This window comes from Polypterus senegalus, chromosome 13 (assembly GCF_016835505.1).
Source record: "Polypterus senegalus isolate Bchr_013 chromosome 13, ASM1683550v1, whole genome shotgun sequence".
Classification (NCBI taxonomy): Eukaryota; Metazoa; Chordata; class Cladistia; order Polypteriformes; family Polypteridae; genus Polypterus; species Polypterus senegalus.
The window spans coordinates 91181397-91199453 of NC_053166.1; the positions used below are offsets into that span (position 1 = coordinate 91181397).

Below are 18057 nucleotides of genomic sequence, written 5' to 3' on the forward strand. Positions count from 1 at the left end.
TATCAACTGAGATCTACTGCTTCAAGCTATATAATGTTAAATTGAAAAGTTTTGCTTCACATTTAAACAAAAGTTAATACATATTAGAATGTCATCTATGCTTTTCATGATACTTTGTAGAACATAGCCATCTATATAAAAGTACACAACACTACACTTGTTGAAAAAATCACAACAACTGAAGGAAAATATAAAATGTTATTTACATGTGCATCATTGAGAAAATAAACATCAAGGGTGAAACTTAAAATCAACCAGCTTATTTTGCTAAGCAGATTATTCTACTTTATCATATTTAGAGAGCCATCAATACAAAATATCGTTCAGGGGCAAATGGGCGACAGACAACTTGGCGAAAACACAAGTGGGCGACAGACAACTTGCCGAAAGTACAACTCGGGGAAAGACAATCCTGTGAAAGGACAACTCGGCAAAAGACAACTCGCCGACATTGTTTACCAGTTAGGTAATAGTTAAGTTCAAAGAGATTTTTTAATGATATTTAAATGACAAAGTAGGGCGCCAGAAAATCCACAGAATCACCTGCTTTATGAGAGTCCCAATACGTTAAGAGTAAAGATATTCCTTAAACTGTACTTGCAGGTAACCTTTTGTATTCTAAATATTGTTGTCATACGATTACGATCAATTCAATTTATATAAAGAATTAGCAATTTTGGTTGCAGAAAATTATGTTCCATCTGCAGAATAAAGTTTGTTCATCAATTATATACATTTATTTTCAACATTTTAAATCATGTTGTCATTTAACTATAATTAAAAAATCTCTTTGAACCTAACTATTACCTAACTGGTAAAGGATGTTGGCGAGTTGTATTTTACCAAGTTGTTTCTTCGCCGAATTATCTTTCGCTGACTTGTCTTTTAGCTGGGTTGTCCTTTCAAAGGGTTGTCCTTTCGCCAAGTTGACTGTCGCCCAGTTGCCACTGAACCACAAAATATGTTTTCATCAACAAAAAATCTAATATTTTATGGTCATTCATCTTGTACTTCATAACCTCCAAATTCAAAAATACTCCCAATGACAGTTATACCTTGACTGAGTATGCCAAAGAAATGGTGACGGCCAATGGGAGACCTTCAGGAACAGCCACAACCAGCACTGTGACTCCAATAATGAAGAACTTCACAAAGTATTGCACGTAGACAGGAGTGCACTCTGCAATCCATACTCGACCGTCAATCACAAATGTTTCAATCACAAAGTAGAGAACAAGTATGATAACGGTAATAGCTGACATTACCAGACCTAATGGAAAAAAGCAATTACAGAGAAGTTAACAATGTATTCAAATAAAGTATTAAAAACAGTTTAAAAATTATAGACAGAACATATATTTTTTGTTTTTTAACGAAAGTGTTTTTTTCTGTTTAGAATTATGCAGGTGAGATGTGTTATCTATAAAGAACTGGCACTTTATCAATGGTTGGCTCTTGAATATAACTGGGATAGGTATTTTTTATAAGGTTAGAACAGCTACTGGTTAAAAAAAATCAAATGATCTAGTTAAAAGATAAGTTTGACACTTTGAAGTTGAACTTTTTTACAATCGTGATATGCTTTAAATTGCCTCAGACACTTGCTTTGTTAAGTATAGTTGATTATATTTATATTATAAAATACATCCCTCTAAACAAAATACAATTGCAGCAACATACAAAATTAAAAAAAAAAGAAACTAAAACCTAAAGAACATGACCACCTAATAGCTGAGAATATTCTAATGTACTGATTTACTTCTTCAGACACGTTTGCAAGTTTAAAATAATTTTCACAAAATACTTTAGTCATGCTGATTAAGATCTTTAACAACATTCAGATTGACTAATGCTAATAATTCAAATAATTCAAAGATATTTTGGGGTTAAGTGAAATGACTGTAAAGCTGGGATGACAATACCCTAACTTTGGCATTCAGAAATAGTCTGTTGTAAGAGATAAAATATTATATGGCCAGACATAATGTGAGGAAACTTTAGAAGAAGTAACCATAGTTTAATAAATGAAGACAGAGACATTGGCCAATAGGGTAGTATATAGAAACTAAAGATTCAGAATCAAATACAAAACTGAGTAAATTAAAGATTGGTTTAATTTATTGACAGGAATAGAAATTTAACGGACTGTGTTTTTACTGTATACAGTTAGGTGATTTAGGAAACTCATTCCCTAAGCTTCAGAGAAAGAAATAAGCTCACCCTTTGCCCAAACTGTCTCAGTCTTCCAGTAGTGAATATAAAATATACATTCATGCCATTGCTGACTCTGGTGCCACAAAATTGTATTAGTTCTGCTTTGGTGCACCAGTATAATCTGCATACTTATTCTAGAAAATATAAACTAACAATTCAGACAACTAATGGTCAGTCTATTGGCTCTGGATTTACCGATCACCTAAAGACACTGTTAATGACCACTGGGTTAGTTTGTCATGAAATAATTTCTTTCTTGATGATCAAATCTCATTGCCAAAGGTGATTTTAGGTTATCCTTCATTGACTTGGCATAACCCTAAATTTACTGAACAGTCCTACATAAAATATGTTTAGTTAATTGTGACAATTATGATGAATTAGCAGATGCTTTCATTAAATACAGAAATCATTACAGTAACCATAGAGTTTTAACCTGTAGCTCCTTAATCTAAAGTAAGGTTATACATATTATATATCCAGAAAACAAAGCAAATAGGGAATATGTTAAATAATATTTAACGACTAGATTCTTTCACCAGTGTTAGAGGCCAAAAGGAGCTTTTCATAGTGAAGAATATACATGGCTCACTTCAAACCTATATATTAATTATAATAAATAAACAAGATCACAGTAAAGAATAATTACACCAATGAATCTAATATTTCCTAAACTAGATGGATAATACAATAATATTTACAAAATTGGATTTAAGAAGAGCCTGCAGCCTCCTTGTTTTTACTAGATTTGAGGAACAATGTACAGTATATTATTCATGTAAAAGAAGTACTTCCTCAGTTGAGAAAAAAAAAAAACACATTTCAATGTCAAATGAGAAAAAATGTGAGTTTAGCAGTCTTCTGTATTTTATTTTTCCCATTAGGATTTAAGTATGATTCCGCTGAGGTTTAAGCATTATACCTGGGCTAGTACCTAGTTCTTTTAAGTACAGATAAGTTCATTGTTTTGTTGGGTTTGATAACTATTAATGGATGTTTAATAAAGTATTTTGGCACAATTGTGTCTTGATTCATAAACGTGACAAAAGAAAAAAATGAAAATACTTGCCTGGACCAAGGAAGCTTAAATAATCTATTCATTTCTGCTCAGGTATTATAGAGCTCTGATTGTATACCTATTGATTTGAATTAGAGGTTTGATGCATAGACTGTATAGGTAGGAATAAATTTATCTATGCAATTCCCAGAAACAGAAAAATTGTGCATGTGCATTCTTTTCTAAGATTTTTTCTGTAATGTAACGAAATTATGAATTAATGAAAAAGCCCTGTTGGTAATAGCAGTATAAGGGTATTATATTAATCACTTGTAAAAGTCTGGATGCCTCCAACTATGCTTACCAATTTCTATAGGTACACAGTGGAGTCCATCCTCACTGGCTGCATAACATCCTGGTACGGCACTCGCACAGCTCTGGAACACAAAGCACTTCAGAGTATGGTCAAAATACTAGTACACAGTTCCCTTAGAAAGGCAAACAGTGTTATTAAAGACCCCTGCCATCCTTCACCTTTAAATTTGTTCCTCTTCCATTCTGCCAAATGGTACAGAACTATTGCACTACAAAGTTCTGGGACAATTTTTACTCCTAGGTCATAAGGCTTCTTAGCCACTCACACTGATAAAAGCATGTGCATACCTGATGTGTGTTTCTTATACTGTGAATTTTAACTTGCGTTTGATTTATTTGTTGCACTTATTTTTATAGTAATAGTACTCTCACTAGTCTTAGGAGATATGCAAATCTCATTGTACACACATGACAATAATGGTGAACTTGAAATTTAAAGGATATTCATACTGAAATGTATATGCTATATAATGAAGCACATAAATAGTTGGTCACTAGCTGCCTGTGAACCACTGCTGGAGAAATATGGGAGAGAAAAAGAATCGATAGATGCCTGGATGCATGGAAAATACATTCATTTGCCTTGAATCCTACCTATATGTACTTATCTATTAACCACAGCTACACATCACCCAGTTGTCTGTATTGACTATGCTAGCCAATTGCAATGCTACTTATCAAATTATACTTTAGTATTTCTCACCCTATATTCGTTTGCCTCAGTGGGAAAATTAGTTGTCTGAATGATGGTTAGAACTGCAACAGGCTTTAGAAAAGAATGAACAGAACCATTGTTCTTATTCCTCTTAGAAAATAATCATCCTCATGGAACTGTACATGACAAATTCATAGATTTGCGTCCCAATATTTTTCAATATATATTCATGTAAAATAAATGCCATAACCCATAATTTCACATACTGAGTATGTATTATATTTGTGTACCATTTTAGCAAGGAGGATGTATTGTGCTTAATATTTGCAAGGGCATGCTGCCATATGCATGGGCTTGGTGAGTCTCTAATGGGGACTGATTTAATGGGTGCACAGGGGAAGGAATTTGAGGTAGTGTAGTCACTAACTCATTTTCCATTTTCATTCACTTAGCTTTGAAAAACATGCCCCTGTGGTAGACCAGAGACATCACCTCAACTCTTTCTCTAACCCCTCTTCTTCTGAATCCATCTTGTAAAACTAAGAGAAATCAGAAAGTTAACCCTTAACGTAGTGCTTTAAATGATTATATTATTTGATATTTTCTTTGGACTGCCTTGTGGCAGAAATAAATAAGGATTATGTTATGGAACTAAAATCCTGTATATGTTTTCTTTTATTTTGTAACTGCATTTATTTATCAATCTCCTACTCCCTTCCCTACCCATGTGCTGCAAAATGACCCTTTAATGTCTGCTATGTTTGCTTATCTTTACATGAAACTTTACTCCTGCCAGTAATAGTGAACTTGAAGAGAATAACCATCATTCCCCTCCACCTAAAAATCTGTAATAAAATGAGTTATTCCAAATTTTGTTTTGCTATCATAAGCATTCAGCCAAAACGTAGACATATGTTTGGTGAAATCAGTTGCTTTGATGCATTGAAGGGGTCTGTTTGGTGATTTTAAGGCTTTTGCTTAACTTTTGGTCATGTGCACTACTGTTCTTATTTGTTTATAACAGGTAATATGCATTTTTAAATTTTCTTGTAAAACTTACAAACCACAGCTTTACTTAACAATGCAAGTGTCAAGGGAAAATGAAAGCACACAATTGTGCTAAGACAAATTAAAAAATGACTAAATACCATTTAAAGTGCAGTTTGGCGATTATGAAAAGAAAGGGAGACTGTACCTGCTTTTCCAATTTGCACTGCCAGCTTTGTTAGTTTGCCCTGTAGGACGGACTTCTCTTTCTTTGGAACACTGGCTTTCTTCTTCTCACGTTCTTCTACTTCTCCACCCTCTGCACTCTTCAGTGGTTGCATTTCCATGGCAACTGCACCATCTTGTTTCTTAGCTAAGAAACAATAAAAAGGCAGTGAAGGGTAAGTGAAATTGTGATAAAAGTAGTGTGTAACACAAAGTTACAACGGAACCTACTTAAAATATGTGCACTTCTGTTGCATACAGTATACATACTGAAGGAAACTGGTGTAACAAGTCTTGATGAGTTTTAGGTCACAAGAAGAATGTGGGACTGTAGCCCAGAGTGTGCTGCTTGAAAATTCACAATGCAAAACACCTAGGCATTTGGTCTGTGTTCTAAATTTAGAGGCCACAAGGAGGATGTAGCACTTGCCATTCAGAAAGATTTTAGGATCCTCCCTGACTCCGAATGCAATTCTGAAAGTCATTTTAGAGTAGGCTCCATAACTGTGTGGCAGAGGCACTATGTATATGGCTAAAAAAACATATCAACTTTGTGTAAAATCAAGGACAAAGAAAACTAACAGTGATCATGGGACATAGAAAGCCTGTTAATAACACCCAGAAAGGACAGACAGGCAGACATTTATTACTTTAATTCAGAACAGACAAAAAATTCTTCCTTTAGACTTATAAAGCTGTAACTAGCATATATCTTTGAATTACTCTTGTATTGAAAAAGATCATACACAAGAATAATATACGAGAAAATGAGAAGGAAGATCCATTGGTCTCTGCATTTAAAAGCCTATCTACTTTTGCTAGCTGATGCTGTTTGAGATGATCATATGTAATAACTGTCCATTATGGTTTAGCCTAGACTTAATGGTTTACATCTTTCAATTACTAGTATGCCCACTTTAATTCTTTTCTATACTTCTGCATATTCCTAGGCACTCAAGCCATATTAACAAAAATCACTTTGCTTTGCTGTGAGCCATAGCAGACACAAGGTATGGCATACACATACTGTAGAGCTAAACACTGGCCTATCTATGAAATGGTGAGGCTCACTTGATAAACTGGTTTGTGCTCTTTGATTAATGTGGTCACTTGTCCTTCAGCATATTCAGATTGTGACATAGGATATTACATACTAGCTTTTATGTTTATTATTCCTTGTGACATCCTTTTTACCACTAAACCTTCAATAGTTTGTGAAGTGTTCTATACAGTACCCTACACCAGTGTTTCTCAACCACTTGTGCTAGTGAGTCATAAATACACTTACATGGGAATAAGTGGGATGCAGCACTAAAAGGGTTGAGAAACACTGCTGTAATCCATCTTAAATATGCTAAATGCATCAGATGAATTCAAATGTTGAACTGTTTCTCTCTTCTGGTCCCCTCTCTTTCTCTCTTAATAAAAGCTCTTATTTATAAAATTTAGTAGTGTGATAGTTACTTTCAGAATTCTGTATGATGCCTATGAGAAGAAGCATACTAGTGACTTGAAAGATTGAAAATGAAAACAGTCCACAAACAGAAAGCCCCTTCACACTAGGTTATGTTTTTGACTTGAAAACGGGACTCTTTACCAATGAATGATGGGGAGAGTTGAGTCTTTAGTTTAAAAGCGTGACTCCATGTGAAGGGCCTTCCAGTTTGTAGACTACTTTCATTTTCTGAAGGTATTATTTACTTAACAATATTATATCAAAAAATGCATGTGTTTTGTGTGTTGTGAACATACGACTGGATGACTTGACATGTGGATTATGTGACAAGAGTAACAAGATTATTTTTTTGGACATTTTAGATATTATTTGCTATTGTCCAGCGCTTCTGTTCTATCAGAAATGTCCAAGTCTCTATTCTGCATGAAAAACATGAATTTAAAATTGTTTTCTTGGCCATCACTACAACCTACATGAGATAAGTTTCTCTATTATAATAAAAAAATCTTGGGACGAGGCAAGACTAATCCTGCGACGAGACGTGACTTTTTGAAGAGACTTTTTGGAAGGAAGTCCCGCGAGACAGAAACTTTTACCATGGGATTCTTTCAAGTCACACCCAACTTACAACTGTTTTCAAACAATAGCACAGTCATCAAATGCACTTAACCTGGACAGACACCAATCCATTAAAGGGCTTACTTATGAACAAACACACACACACACACACTTACGAAGATCCAGTTTAGAATCACCCATTCATCTAAATAAGGCAGCGAGAAGCAATGAAGTCAAATGAATAAAGTGAAAATTGTCGATCAGTTACAATATCCCATAGAATATCTACAATTTTTAATATTATCCGGTCTTCCATTGTAATGTTATTACTTAATTTATGTATGAGTGATGGACTATGGAATGGAACAAGATTAGATTTTTTAATAATTAGTCAAACAATTTTAACATGTAAAATTTTAACAGGCAACATGAAAAGTAATGTAGTACATATTCCGTGAATAACATTAGACACAAAAGGTGATCTTGATATGTCATTTGTATTAAAATATTTACAGTGTACCGTGAGAATAGCTTTTCCTATGACAATTAACAAATTACAGGGACAAACATTTGAAAAAGTCGGTTTAATTATTAGAGCGAAAGAAACAATATTCTCTCATGGGCAGTTATACGTTGCATTGTCACAATGTAAATCCAAATACGGAATCAAAATTCAATGTGATCTTGAAGTTAATTCCAAATATTATTTTAACTGAAGTTTTAAAGTAAAAGTGAAAATAATGCATATGTAACAATTCCCATGAAAATAATCTCTTTAAATTGTATATCTGTTTAACCAAACCCGGGGGTTGAGTCCCCTAGTAACATTTAAAAAAATAATTTTTGGATTGAGTATTCCATTAATGTATTTATTTTTTATCCATTAACCAGGTTTGAGATGGAGAAATAAGTATTTTTAATGTCTATATACAATATACTGTACTTTTTCCTTTCCAGGATCACAGGAAGCCAGCAATGTGAAAAAGAGAGAAAACCACAACTGAATTGGGTGTCATTTCTTTCTTGTCACATTGATAAACTGATAAAAATCACATAGTGATTTCATGAAAGATTAACCCTTTTCATCTGTATCTGCCCTTGTTGAATGAATATCTAGGATTTATAGCATCTTCAAATCTGTTATCCATTTAGTAGAGAATGAGCATTCAAAACTCTCATGGGCAGAACACATACTTTATATTTTTTGTGGTTTGTGTATTAAAAGCATTTAGTAAGATGAGCTCATTTAAAATTTACAGATAGTATTCCAATTAATTAAACAACATTAATTGTGCCTCCTGCCATTTGTAATCTTTTTTAATTTACATGTACTGTACATATATATACATATACACATATATACATATTTATATACATATATGTGTATATATACTGTATATATAAACTATGTGACATATAATTTTCATAATTTTGATGTGATTGAAGTATAGATGTTGAGTTTTAATTCAAGGGATTTAACAAAAATATTGTATGAGCTGTTTAGAAAAGACAGACATTTTAATTCATGGTCCCATTATTTTCAGGAGTTAAAAAGTATTTGGACAAACTAACAATCAAAAATATAATGATAATTTTCAATATTTGGTTGAAAATCCTTTTACAGTCAATGACTGCCTGAAGTCTGGATCCATGGCCATCTCCAAGTGCTGGGTTTCCACCATCCTAATGATACTTTACCAGGCCTTTAATGAAGTTGTCTTTAGTTAATGCATGTTCATTAGACTTTCTGCCATCAGTTTTGCAAGTGAAATACATGTCCAATTGGGTTGAGGCCAGTTGATTGACTTGCACATTAAAGAATATTCTACTTTTCTGCCCTGAAAATCACTTGGTTTGCTTTTGCAGTATGTTTTGGCTCATTTTACATCTGTGAAACATCATCCTATCAGTTTTGCAGCATTTGAATGCATCTGAGCAGATATTACAAATCTATACACGTCAGAATTTTTCCTGCTACTTCTACAAGCAGTCATGTCATCAATAAACACTAGTGACTGACTTTCATTGGCAGCCTTGCATAATTATACCATAAAACTGCCTTGACTACGTTTCACAGATGATGTGGTATTCATCGGATCATGAGCTATTTCTTTTGCTCTCAATAGTCTTCCCTTTCCAACATTCTGATATACTGTATATATTGAACTTAGTTTCATTTATCCAAAGAAATGTTTTTCCAGAACTGAACAGAATTAAAAAAATATGTTTTTCTGGCAAAGTCTAATCTATCCTTCACATGCTTGTGGTTCACCAGAGGTTTGCACCTTGTGGTAAACACACTGTCTTTACTTTCATCAAGTCTTCACTTGATTGTAGACTATAGCAATGATAGGTCTACCTCCCAGAGAGTGTTATTAGTTTAAATATTGTAAAGGGGTTCTTCTTCACCAAGACATAATTCTGCAATCATCCAGCACAGTTGTCGTCTGTGGTTTTCTAGGCTTTGTTGTGTTGCTGAGTTCAATAATAATGTACCAATAATGATTTGACCACACTGCTTATTTCTACTATCTCTCTAAAGGGTTTGCTTTGTTTTGTCATCCTAATAATGGAGTGTTTTTATTTGCTTAGACAGCTCTTTGGAACTCATAATCGAGAATTCATAGTGACAGCTTCCAAATGAAAATTCCACACTTGGAATCAATTCCAGACCATTCACCTAGTTAATAGTTATTGAATTAATGAGGGAACTGCTCCCACGAAATATTTAACAGCTTGTCAGTCAAATGTCCATATAATTTTGAGCCCCTGGAAATGGGGGGACTGCAGAAAAACGGCTGTCATTTCTAAACAACTTATTCAATATTTTTGGTAAACCCTTAAGTTAAAGCTGAAAGTCTACACTTCAATCACATAATGATTGTTTTATTTCATTACCATTGTGGTGGCATGTAGAGACAAAATTATGAAAATTGTGTCACTGTTGAAATACTTACGGACTGTGTGTGTGCAATTTTATATATATATATATATCTATATATAATAAAATAAAATAAAATTTACATTTATAAAAATATATATTTATTCATATACAATATGCAATGGTAATACAAATTTTTTTGATACACAGTATGAAAGGCACTGTGGAGTATATTATAAGAAATGAAACAAAGTCACTGATTCTTTCTGTTCGGACATTAATAATGTGAAATATTCTGTTTAACTGTAAACTTGGGAAATGAGCATTTTTGTTTTAATTACTTAAAAATTGATGAATTTATTTTAATGCTGTAAATTTGCTTCAGTTATTTCTACTAATATACTGTACATTATACAATTTTCCAATTTTTATTATTATCTGTTATTTTTTTTCTATTTTCCTTTAGTGATGCATTCTATATAAAAATTGCTAAAGACTGCCTGCTATATTATATTATTGATGTTTACAGACAGCTGGAGTTACAATCTGTATCAGATTACTTAATGTAGAAGTTGAAACAAATGTACACTGCAATTAAATATGGGGGTATCAAAACCTTAACAATATTTCACTCTATTTATTTAGCTATCTGGAAATGTACGTAAGTTAGGGTTCAGATGAGTTTCACAAACATCAAATAGTTAATCAAAATAACATGACAATGCTTCCTTTAGTGTGAGTTAACTTAAACAAAAAATTAAGGCACAAAAAAATCTACCAGAATCTTTTTGTTTAATAATTTTAAAGAATTTGAATTAAGATTAGGATTATTTTATATGGATATTTGTATATGAAATCAAATAGTTATTGAAATAAAATTAAGCATTTTTTCATTTCTTCTTATTAAAAATAATATGGCAAGTACCAAAACAAAATGCCTTAAATGATAAACCTTTCTTGCTCTGAAAAAAATTAACATTGCTGCCTGCATATTTTACATTTTTAAGCTGCGCACACTTAAAAAGTTCTGTCTTCAAGAGGCACATCATGCTATATCATCTCACGTTTTCACTGTTCTAGAATGGATGTCACAATTTGTTTGATGATAAGAAAGGTGATTAAATAAAAGAATTTGGCTAACGGTTAATGCAATAATATGTTCTAAAGATAATCCATGAATCTTAAATTCAGCACTCAATTCCAAACTAATTTAGAGAGCAGTGCCACAAGGGAGCCTCATCTGTAGTGGTTCTTTAAATAGCATGAAACATTTAAAAGAATGAAAATATTCAGGACAGGCCCAGTTTACTTTACAATTACATCAATGAATTCTGAATAATTTCTGAACTGATCCTCTTAGAATTTGAGTTTTTTCCAATTTTTGATATATTATATAAATTACATATTAATTATATTATATTGAAACATAAGGTACAATTTCACTTTCCTACAGAGTTATAGAAAGTAGATTGTAATTATTCCAGCCTAATATGTATCTATGTGCAAGAACTGTGCTATAGAATATCCCAACAGATTTTGCATAATCCCAAAGTCATTGCTTCTGCTTTTACTTTATTGACTGCCATTAAAGTTTTAGGAGTGATTTCTTTAACCCGAGGCTACAAGAAAAATACAAGAATGTCCCCAAAATGGTTTTAGTGTAGAAATTGCCAAAACACATGACATACTGTAGCACATGTTTGATGACATTGCTTACAGGATGAATCTTAGCCTTTTTGTGAAATTTTAATTGAAACATTCCTTTTCTATCATTGCTTGAGATAATCCAAGAAATATGCTCTGTGAGAACAAGAAAAATAACAACTTAATGGCATGTTTCTGAAAGTTTTTTTTTGTGAAAATCTAAAAAGTGGCACCTTTCAGCTCAGTTACATAAAACCATCATCTTTCACAGATGTCAGTGACTCAGAAGAACACATCATAAAAATATCTAGCCAAGGTGTAAACAGTTCTAGGCCTTCAGAGCCCCTCTGGCTGTTTAGGTATCTTTTTAAATCAGTCATATAATCTGAGGCAGGGCTCTGATATCAAATAAACTGCTTTTTCAACTTAAATGGCTTTCCATACTTTAATCAAATAAACTTCTTTATCAACTTAAATTGTTTTCCATACTTTACTGCTGTCTTGAAATATGAAATACATTTATAAAATTATGGAAATGTTGTAGATTTAAGATGCAATCTGTTTCAAAGGAGTGTCATATTAACCAGATAAATGAAAAAATACAGCAAAAGTGCAAGTATTTTAAGAACTGACTTCTAAAAAAGTTTTTTGTAAAGCATATGGAGACATAAGACACCCATGTGTCTAGACAAAGGAGAGCTATTACCACATAGTTCTAAACAAAAGTAACAAAGCCATCCAAGTTTTTTTTTTTTATACAAAAATCTTGGTCTTAGGAGCCTTCTTAAAAGGGAACAATGAAGCAATCCTGAACCACAGTGTATAACTAACTATATTGGAGTTTTTTGAAGTTTTTCTCCACAATGTTTTTGGAATAGGAGTAAGGTGTACATCAGTAAGCTGATTTGTGTTTTCTGTTAAGTACAGTGAAGTTATGTATTTTAATTCATTTGCAGTTATCATGGTGCCAGAGAGTACTCTGTGTAATTTATAATACTACTACTAATGTAATTTTACATTTGTCTAGCTACAATAGTTTTTCATCAACATATGCATAATATCTAATAATACCAGTAGCAAAACCAGTCACCAATTGCCCATGCACTGCTCTCATAATACCTCTTAATTTCCCCAAAAGCTAGCCGTAAGGACTCCTGTAAGGAGCCAGGCTTATTATAACAGGCCAAGGATGGCAAATACTCAGTTTTGATGAGAATGAAGTGATGGGATCGAGTTCTTTATACCAGTATATAATGGAAGAATAAAAATAAATTCAGCTCTAAACAAGTTATTGTTTGTGTAATCTAGTGTCTAATTATTTCAGTCTCAAATATACACCTAATCCCATAGTTATGATTACACCCTTTAAAAGTCAGCTATGCACTACTGCCACTACCATGATTTACCAATGTTGTCAGTGTATACTGTTAGGAGCACCAAGTGCCTTTTTGCTTCAGTTATGTTTTTCTGTGGTCTTTTAATGTTGTAAGTGAATGAACAACTTGTGCTACATCACCCTACAGATAGTAGTAAGTCACCATGTGATCATCTCCTGCTGCTGTGGCCTGAGGAGAAGGGTGGCAATGTGTATTGATTTTTGTTCCATATGTCCTTATGTGCTTTTAAATGTCAAGGCACCATGAATGTGTATTACCATCTTCTGTAAAACATAAGCATTGCGAGCAATCATACCAAACTATCTGTGCTTTACGTAGATCAATGAAACAGACACAGAGCAGTACTGGAAAGGGCATTACTTTTATTGTGGTAAATGAACACGTAAGCCAGATTAAAAATGCAAAACTTACTTGAAATAATTTGGTGCATTATGGATTGTTTAACTAAAGTGGTATGGATACACACTTTAGGAAGATTGTGGATGGGTGCTTTTTAGGTAATTCAAGTGCTCAGATGTGTATAGCTAAATTAATAACAGCTACTTCAATTTGCCAAATATCTTACTTATACAGTTTGGACAATAACCATGGCCATTGTGAAATAATGCTGGTTAGGATGGGTATGTCTACAGAGAATGTTATGTCCCATTTTAAAGACTTACATAAAACATTTGTCTATCTTTTTTGCAACTTTACCTTTATTTTGATTGTTTTCCACCACCCCGTCCTGCTGCTTTCCTGCAATGAAAGAAGGATGACAAACACAGAAAACAGATGAGAAGTGACACATCATGCCACATATACAATGGAAAGGTCATGATGCAAAAGGAACACCACAGGAATGAATACACGACATAACAGAGCAAATGAGTACATACGTCTTTGTCTCTCTTGAAAACATCAACTACATATTTGGAAAACAAAAGAGTCGCTACAAAACTTTCACTGGTTTCAGCACTAACCATCATCTTTTAGCAGAGAATTGGAACAGTAGCTAAGCGTATACTGCATTTTTCTGTTTCAACAAGATTACCAACCTCTTTTATGTGACTCAGTTCCTCTCTGATATAAAAGCCTTTGGGACTGCGTGCAAACACATGCAAAGAAAAAGTTTTGTTTTTATAACATAGTAAAGTATTAAGGTAGTGCATTAAACTTCTAAGGAACTATACTGTACATCCTGAGATCCATTCATCTTCTACAAGCTTGGTGATATAATTCTTATGAAATCACAAAATGGTCACCACAAAAATTACACAAGTGCTAAAAATAAACTTCTTTTCACAAATAATATGTCTTCAAAAAGTTCTACATTAAGCAGGTTTATCATGTGAAAACAATGTACTGCATTTTAAACAACTGGCATGCTTAAGCAACCCTTGGATGTTGAGTGTGTAGGCTATAGAAAATGGGAAAATACTCTACCCAACACTAGGTCATAATTGGTAAATATGTTTCTACTGATTATGCTTATTATGTTTGTATTGATTTCACTATATTCAGCTCAAGATTGGCTCATAGTTTGTAAAGAACAGGGCAGAAAAGGGCCATCAGACCTAAATGCTTAGAAAGCAGTGTTTCTCAACACTGTACACTCTTTAAGACGCACACAAACAATTACAAAAGTACTTTGTCTCACAGCATGCTGTAAAAAGACAATGTATAAGTAAACTTTTAACCTTTCTTTACATGTCATGTACTGTAATATTGTTTAGGTCTGCTTTCTAAGAATGACCTTACCAAACCAACTTCATACCATGAAAAGTTCACATTCTCCCACTTCCTCTTAAGCTCTTATGAATGGAAAATAATTAGCATCACAAACCAGTTCTGTTTCTCTTGGGGACAAGAATTAATCCTGACCCAACAGGAATAAGGAAGTGACATCAAGTAATATATTACACTTCAAAGACAGCTATATACACAATCCCAGTGGGGCAATTCAGAGGTTCCAGTCAACCTGTCAAAATGTCTTTGGACTGCAGAAGGAAAATAGGTGCCCCTGATGAATTCCTATACACACAACAGAAGGCAAGAAGATAACACAATAAGTGATCTCAACAGCAGCAAAATTTCTTCCTCAGTAATTATAAGAAACTTTTTTACAGTGCTGTTTCGTATTGCATCTTTTAAAGGCTAAAATGGAGAAGATGTTAATATCTGTTAATGCAATAAAATTTATATTTCTAAATCGTTTTTTCCTGTAGATCAACCCCTGATATGGAAGCCCGCAGTTAAGAAAAGAGCTTATGACATAGTGTACCAATTTAAGGTTTCATTTAAAATAATCAACAGACAATATAAAAATACATGCCAAATTAAAAATTCTAAAAGATCTAAAAGATTTTGTTAGTCAGTCAACATTAACAAATATATGCTGCTAATCAAACAATAAAATACATGTTATGCATGTTATGTTTACTACAGCTTGTTACATTTCATTTGTTAGCTCTGCATATACTACTGGTATTTATAGGTACTATTTTCTGACTGAATTACTTAAAGCTATTCTTTATACTTTTCTTAACGGTAGTTGTGCTATATACTGTACTTTTGTATTTTATAAACATAATTACATCTATTTCAAACATAGTGTACCAGCTCAGAAGTTTGCAGTTTTCTGTTTATATTTATAGCTTCTCAACTGTGTGTGTGTGTTTTTTTTAAACTTTAGTTACCCAAATACTCAAGCCTGAAATGTACATTATTGTGCTATGGCCATTGGATTTCAAATGTGTCCTTTACTTGTTATCTCTTACATGCTGAGTTATTTGAGCAAATAATTGCCAGAATGTTGTGACCTTTAAAATATTTTAATTTCTGCTTTCTGCCAGGTACTTGATGTACTTTAAAGAGTGTTGTCTTTGTAAATACTGAGCACTATACTCATTTAAACTGTAAAATTAACAGAGGGCCCTCCCACCAAATTGTTGTTACACAAATATTACTTTAACAACTATCGCTAAATTTACCAATTTACTGTCTATGAACACTGTAAACAAATTGCTTATTAAAGACTACTTACAAATTCATCTCTAGAGATGTTTCAGGATGTTCTTGGTGCAGATCTAGTTATCCCTAAGAGAATTTACCATGTCAACATGTTCTTTTGTCTGATTTGCATTAGACTCATGTTTTTCAGGTCACATTTTAGGTTAGGTATGCCTAAACATTATGGATCCATTATGAACATGCACTCTTAGGAAAGAGAATATTCCATTCTTTTAGCATGATGTTTAAGTTTAAACAATGTCTTGCCTATCCTCCCTTCTGTTTAAAAATCATCTTCATACTAGAACAAAGCAAAGAAAGGTTACAAAATGAAGGTGAAATAGTCAATCGCACGTGGTGTATCTAAAAGATGAAGTTGTGAGGCACATTGTTTTGAGTTGCTCTTTTCTTATAAGCTCTAAAAATCCCTTTTTTACCATTCACACTAAAAACATGCTTCTCCTGAGTCAAGGAAAGGTCATATAGAAATGCACTTTATTTATGATGACATTCAAGAAACAATCAAATTCAGACATATCATATGGTTACTTATACCATCATTTCACTACAAAAGTACTTAGAACTTAAATGTAGCAAATAAACCAATATGATAAAAAACATTCTTTTAAATTCTAAGGTGGCATGGTAATGCAATTGTAAGTTCTGCTACCTCACAGCTTCTGAGTCTTAGTTTCCAATATTAGACATGGTGTAATAATTCTCCCAGTATCAATTTGCTTTTGACCATTAGTGTCTGCAAATATCTAAAAATATAAAGTTTATATTAATTGCCGGTGGCTCTAAATTAGCCTTGTGTGAGTAAATGTGCAGTATGATAAATTGAGTATTTTATCATGATTTGTTACTACTTTGAACCCAATGCTGCTGGAATGTACTCCATGTACTCCACTAGGAATGTGTTCTTAGTGACTTTGCATTCAAATAACCACACTAAGAAAATGAATGAGTATTACCTGCCTACCAATACAGCAAATATAATAATAATATAATATATTAATCTATATCCGGCATTGCCGCGAGTGGCAGCCATTCTAGCAGCTCCGTGTATGACTTTGTCTTTTTACCTTTTTTTCTCTATTTTTCTCTATTTCACTGATCACTTCTACCACTTTCTTTTATGTTGAATCACTCCCTGGACCCACGCCGGTGTTGTTCCCTATTTACCTGACGAGGTAAGAAGACGATATTGAGGCAGCCGAGCTGGAGCTAAGATAAAAGACAAGCGGCTTGCGAGAAAGTGGCGCTATAAACCTTCGGTGCCTTCTGTGATCCTGGGAAATGTGAACTCACTACCAAATAAAATCGACGAACTGGCTGTGCTGGTGAAAAATGTCAGAACCTACAGAGAATGCAACTTGCTGTGTTTTAGTGAAACATGGCTAACAACTACCATCCCAGATGCTAACGTGGAGCTACCTGGGTTTAGCACAGTTAGAGCGGACAGAGACGCAAATACCTGGGGTAAGAAGAAAGGAGGGGGTGTCTCTCTCTATGTCAATACAAAGTGGTGCAATTCAGGATGTGTAAACGTTAAAATCTCCACTTGCTGCAGGGACATCAAATTGTTGGCTGTAAGTTTGCGTCCCTATTACTTGCCCAGAGAATTTGGACACGTTATTGTTTTTATTGTTTACATCCCCCCTCGAGCGAACGCTG

The 18057-nt window shown here is 33.4% G+C and overlaps 1 protein-coding gene across 11 annotated transcripts in view; it reads right to left on the minus strand.

The window, feature by feature from the left end:
* Positions 1-18057, minus strand: part of atp2b3b (ATPase plasma membrane Ca2+ transporting 3b) — a 577105-nt gene that overhangs the window by 189306 nt on the left and 369742 nt on the right. For 8 of the 11 annotated variants that reach the window (XM_039774297.1, XM_039774295.1, XM_039774293.1 and 5 more), the window contains 3 exons: positions 14086-14127; positions 5437-5601; positions 1056-1270 (listed from right to left, as the gene is read on the minus strand). In XM_039774297.1, coding sequence (XP_039630231.1) covers positions 1056-1270; positions 5437-5601; positions 14086-14127 — 422 coding nt within the window. The remainder of the gene's footprint in view (positions 1-1055; positions 1271-5436; positions 5602-14085; positions 14128-18057) is intronic. The other 3 variants (XM_039774300.1, XM_039774299.1, XM_039774304.1) reach the window with 1 other exon arrangement.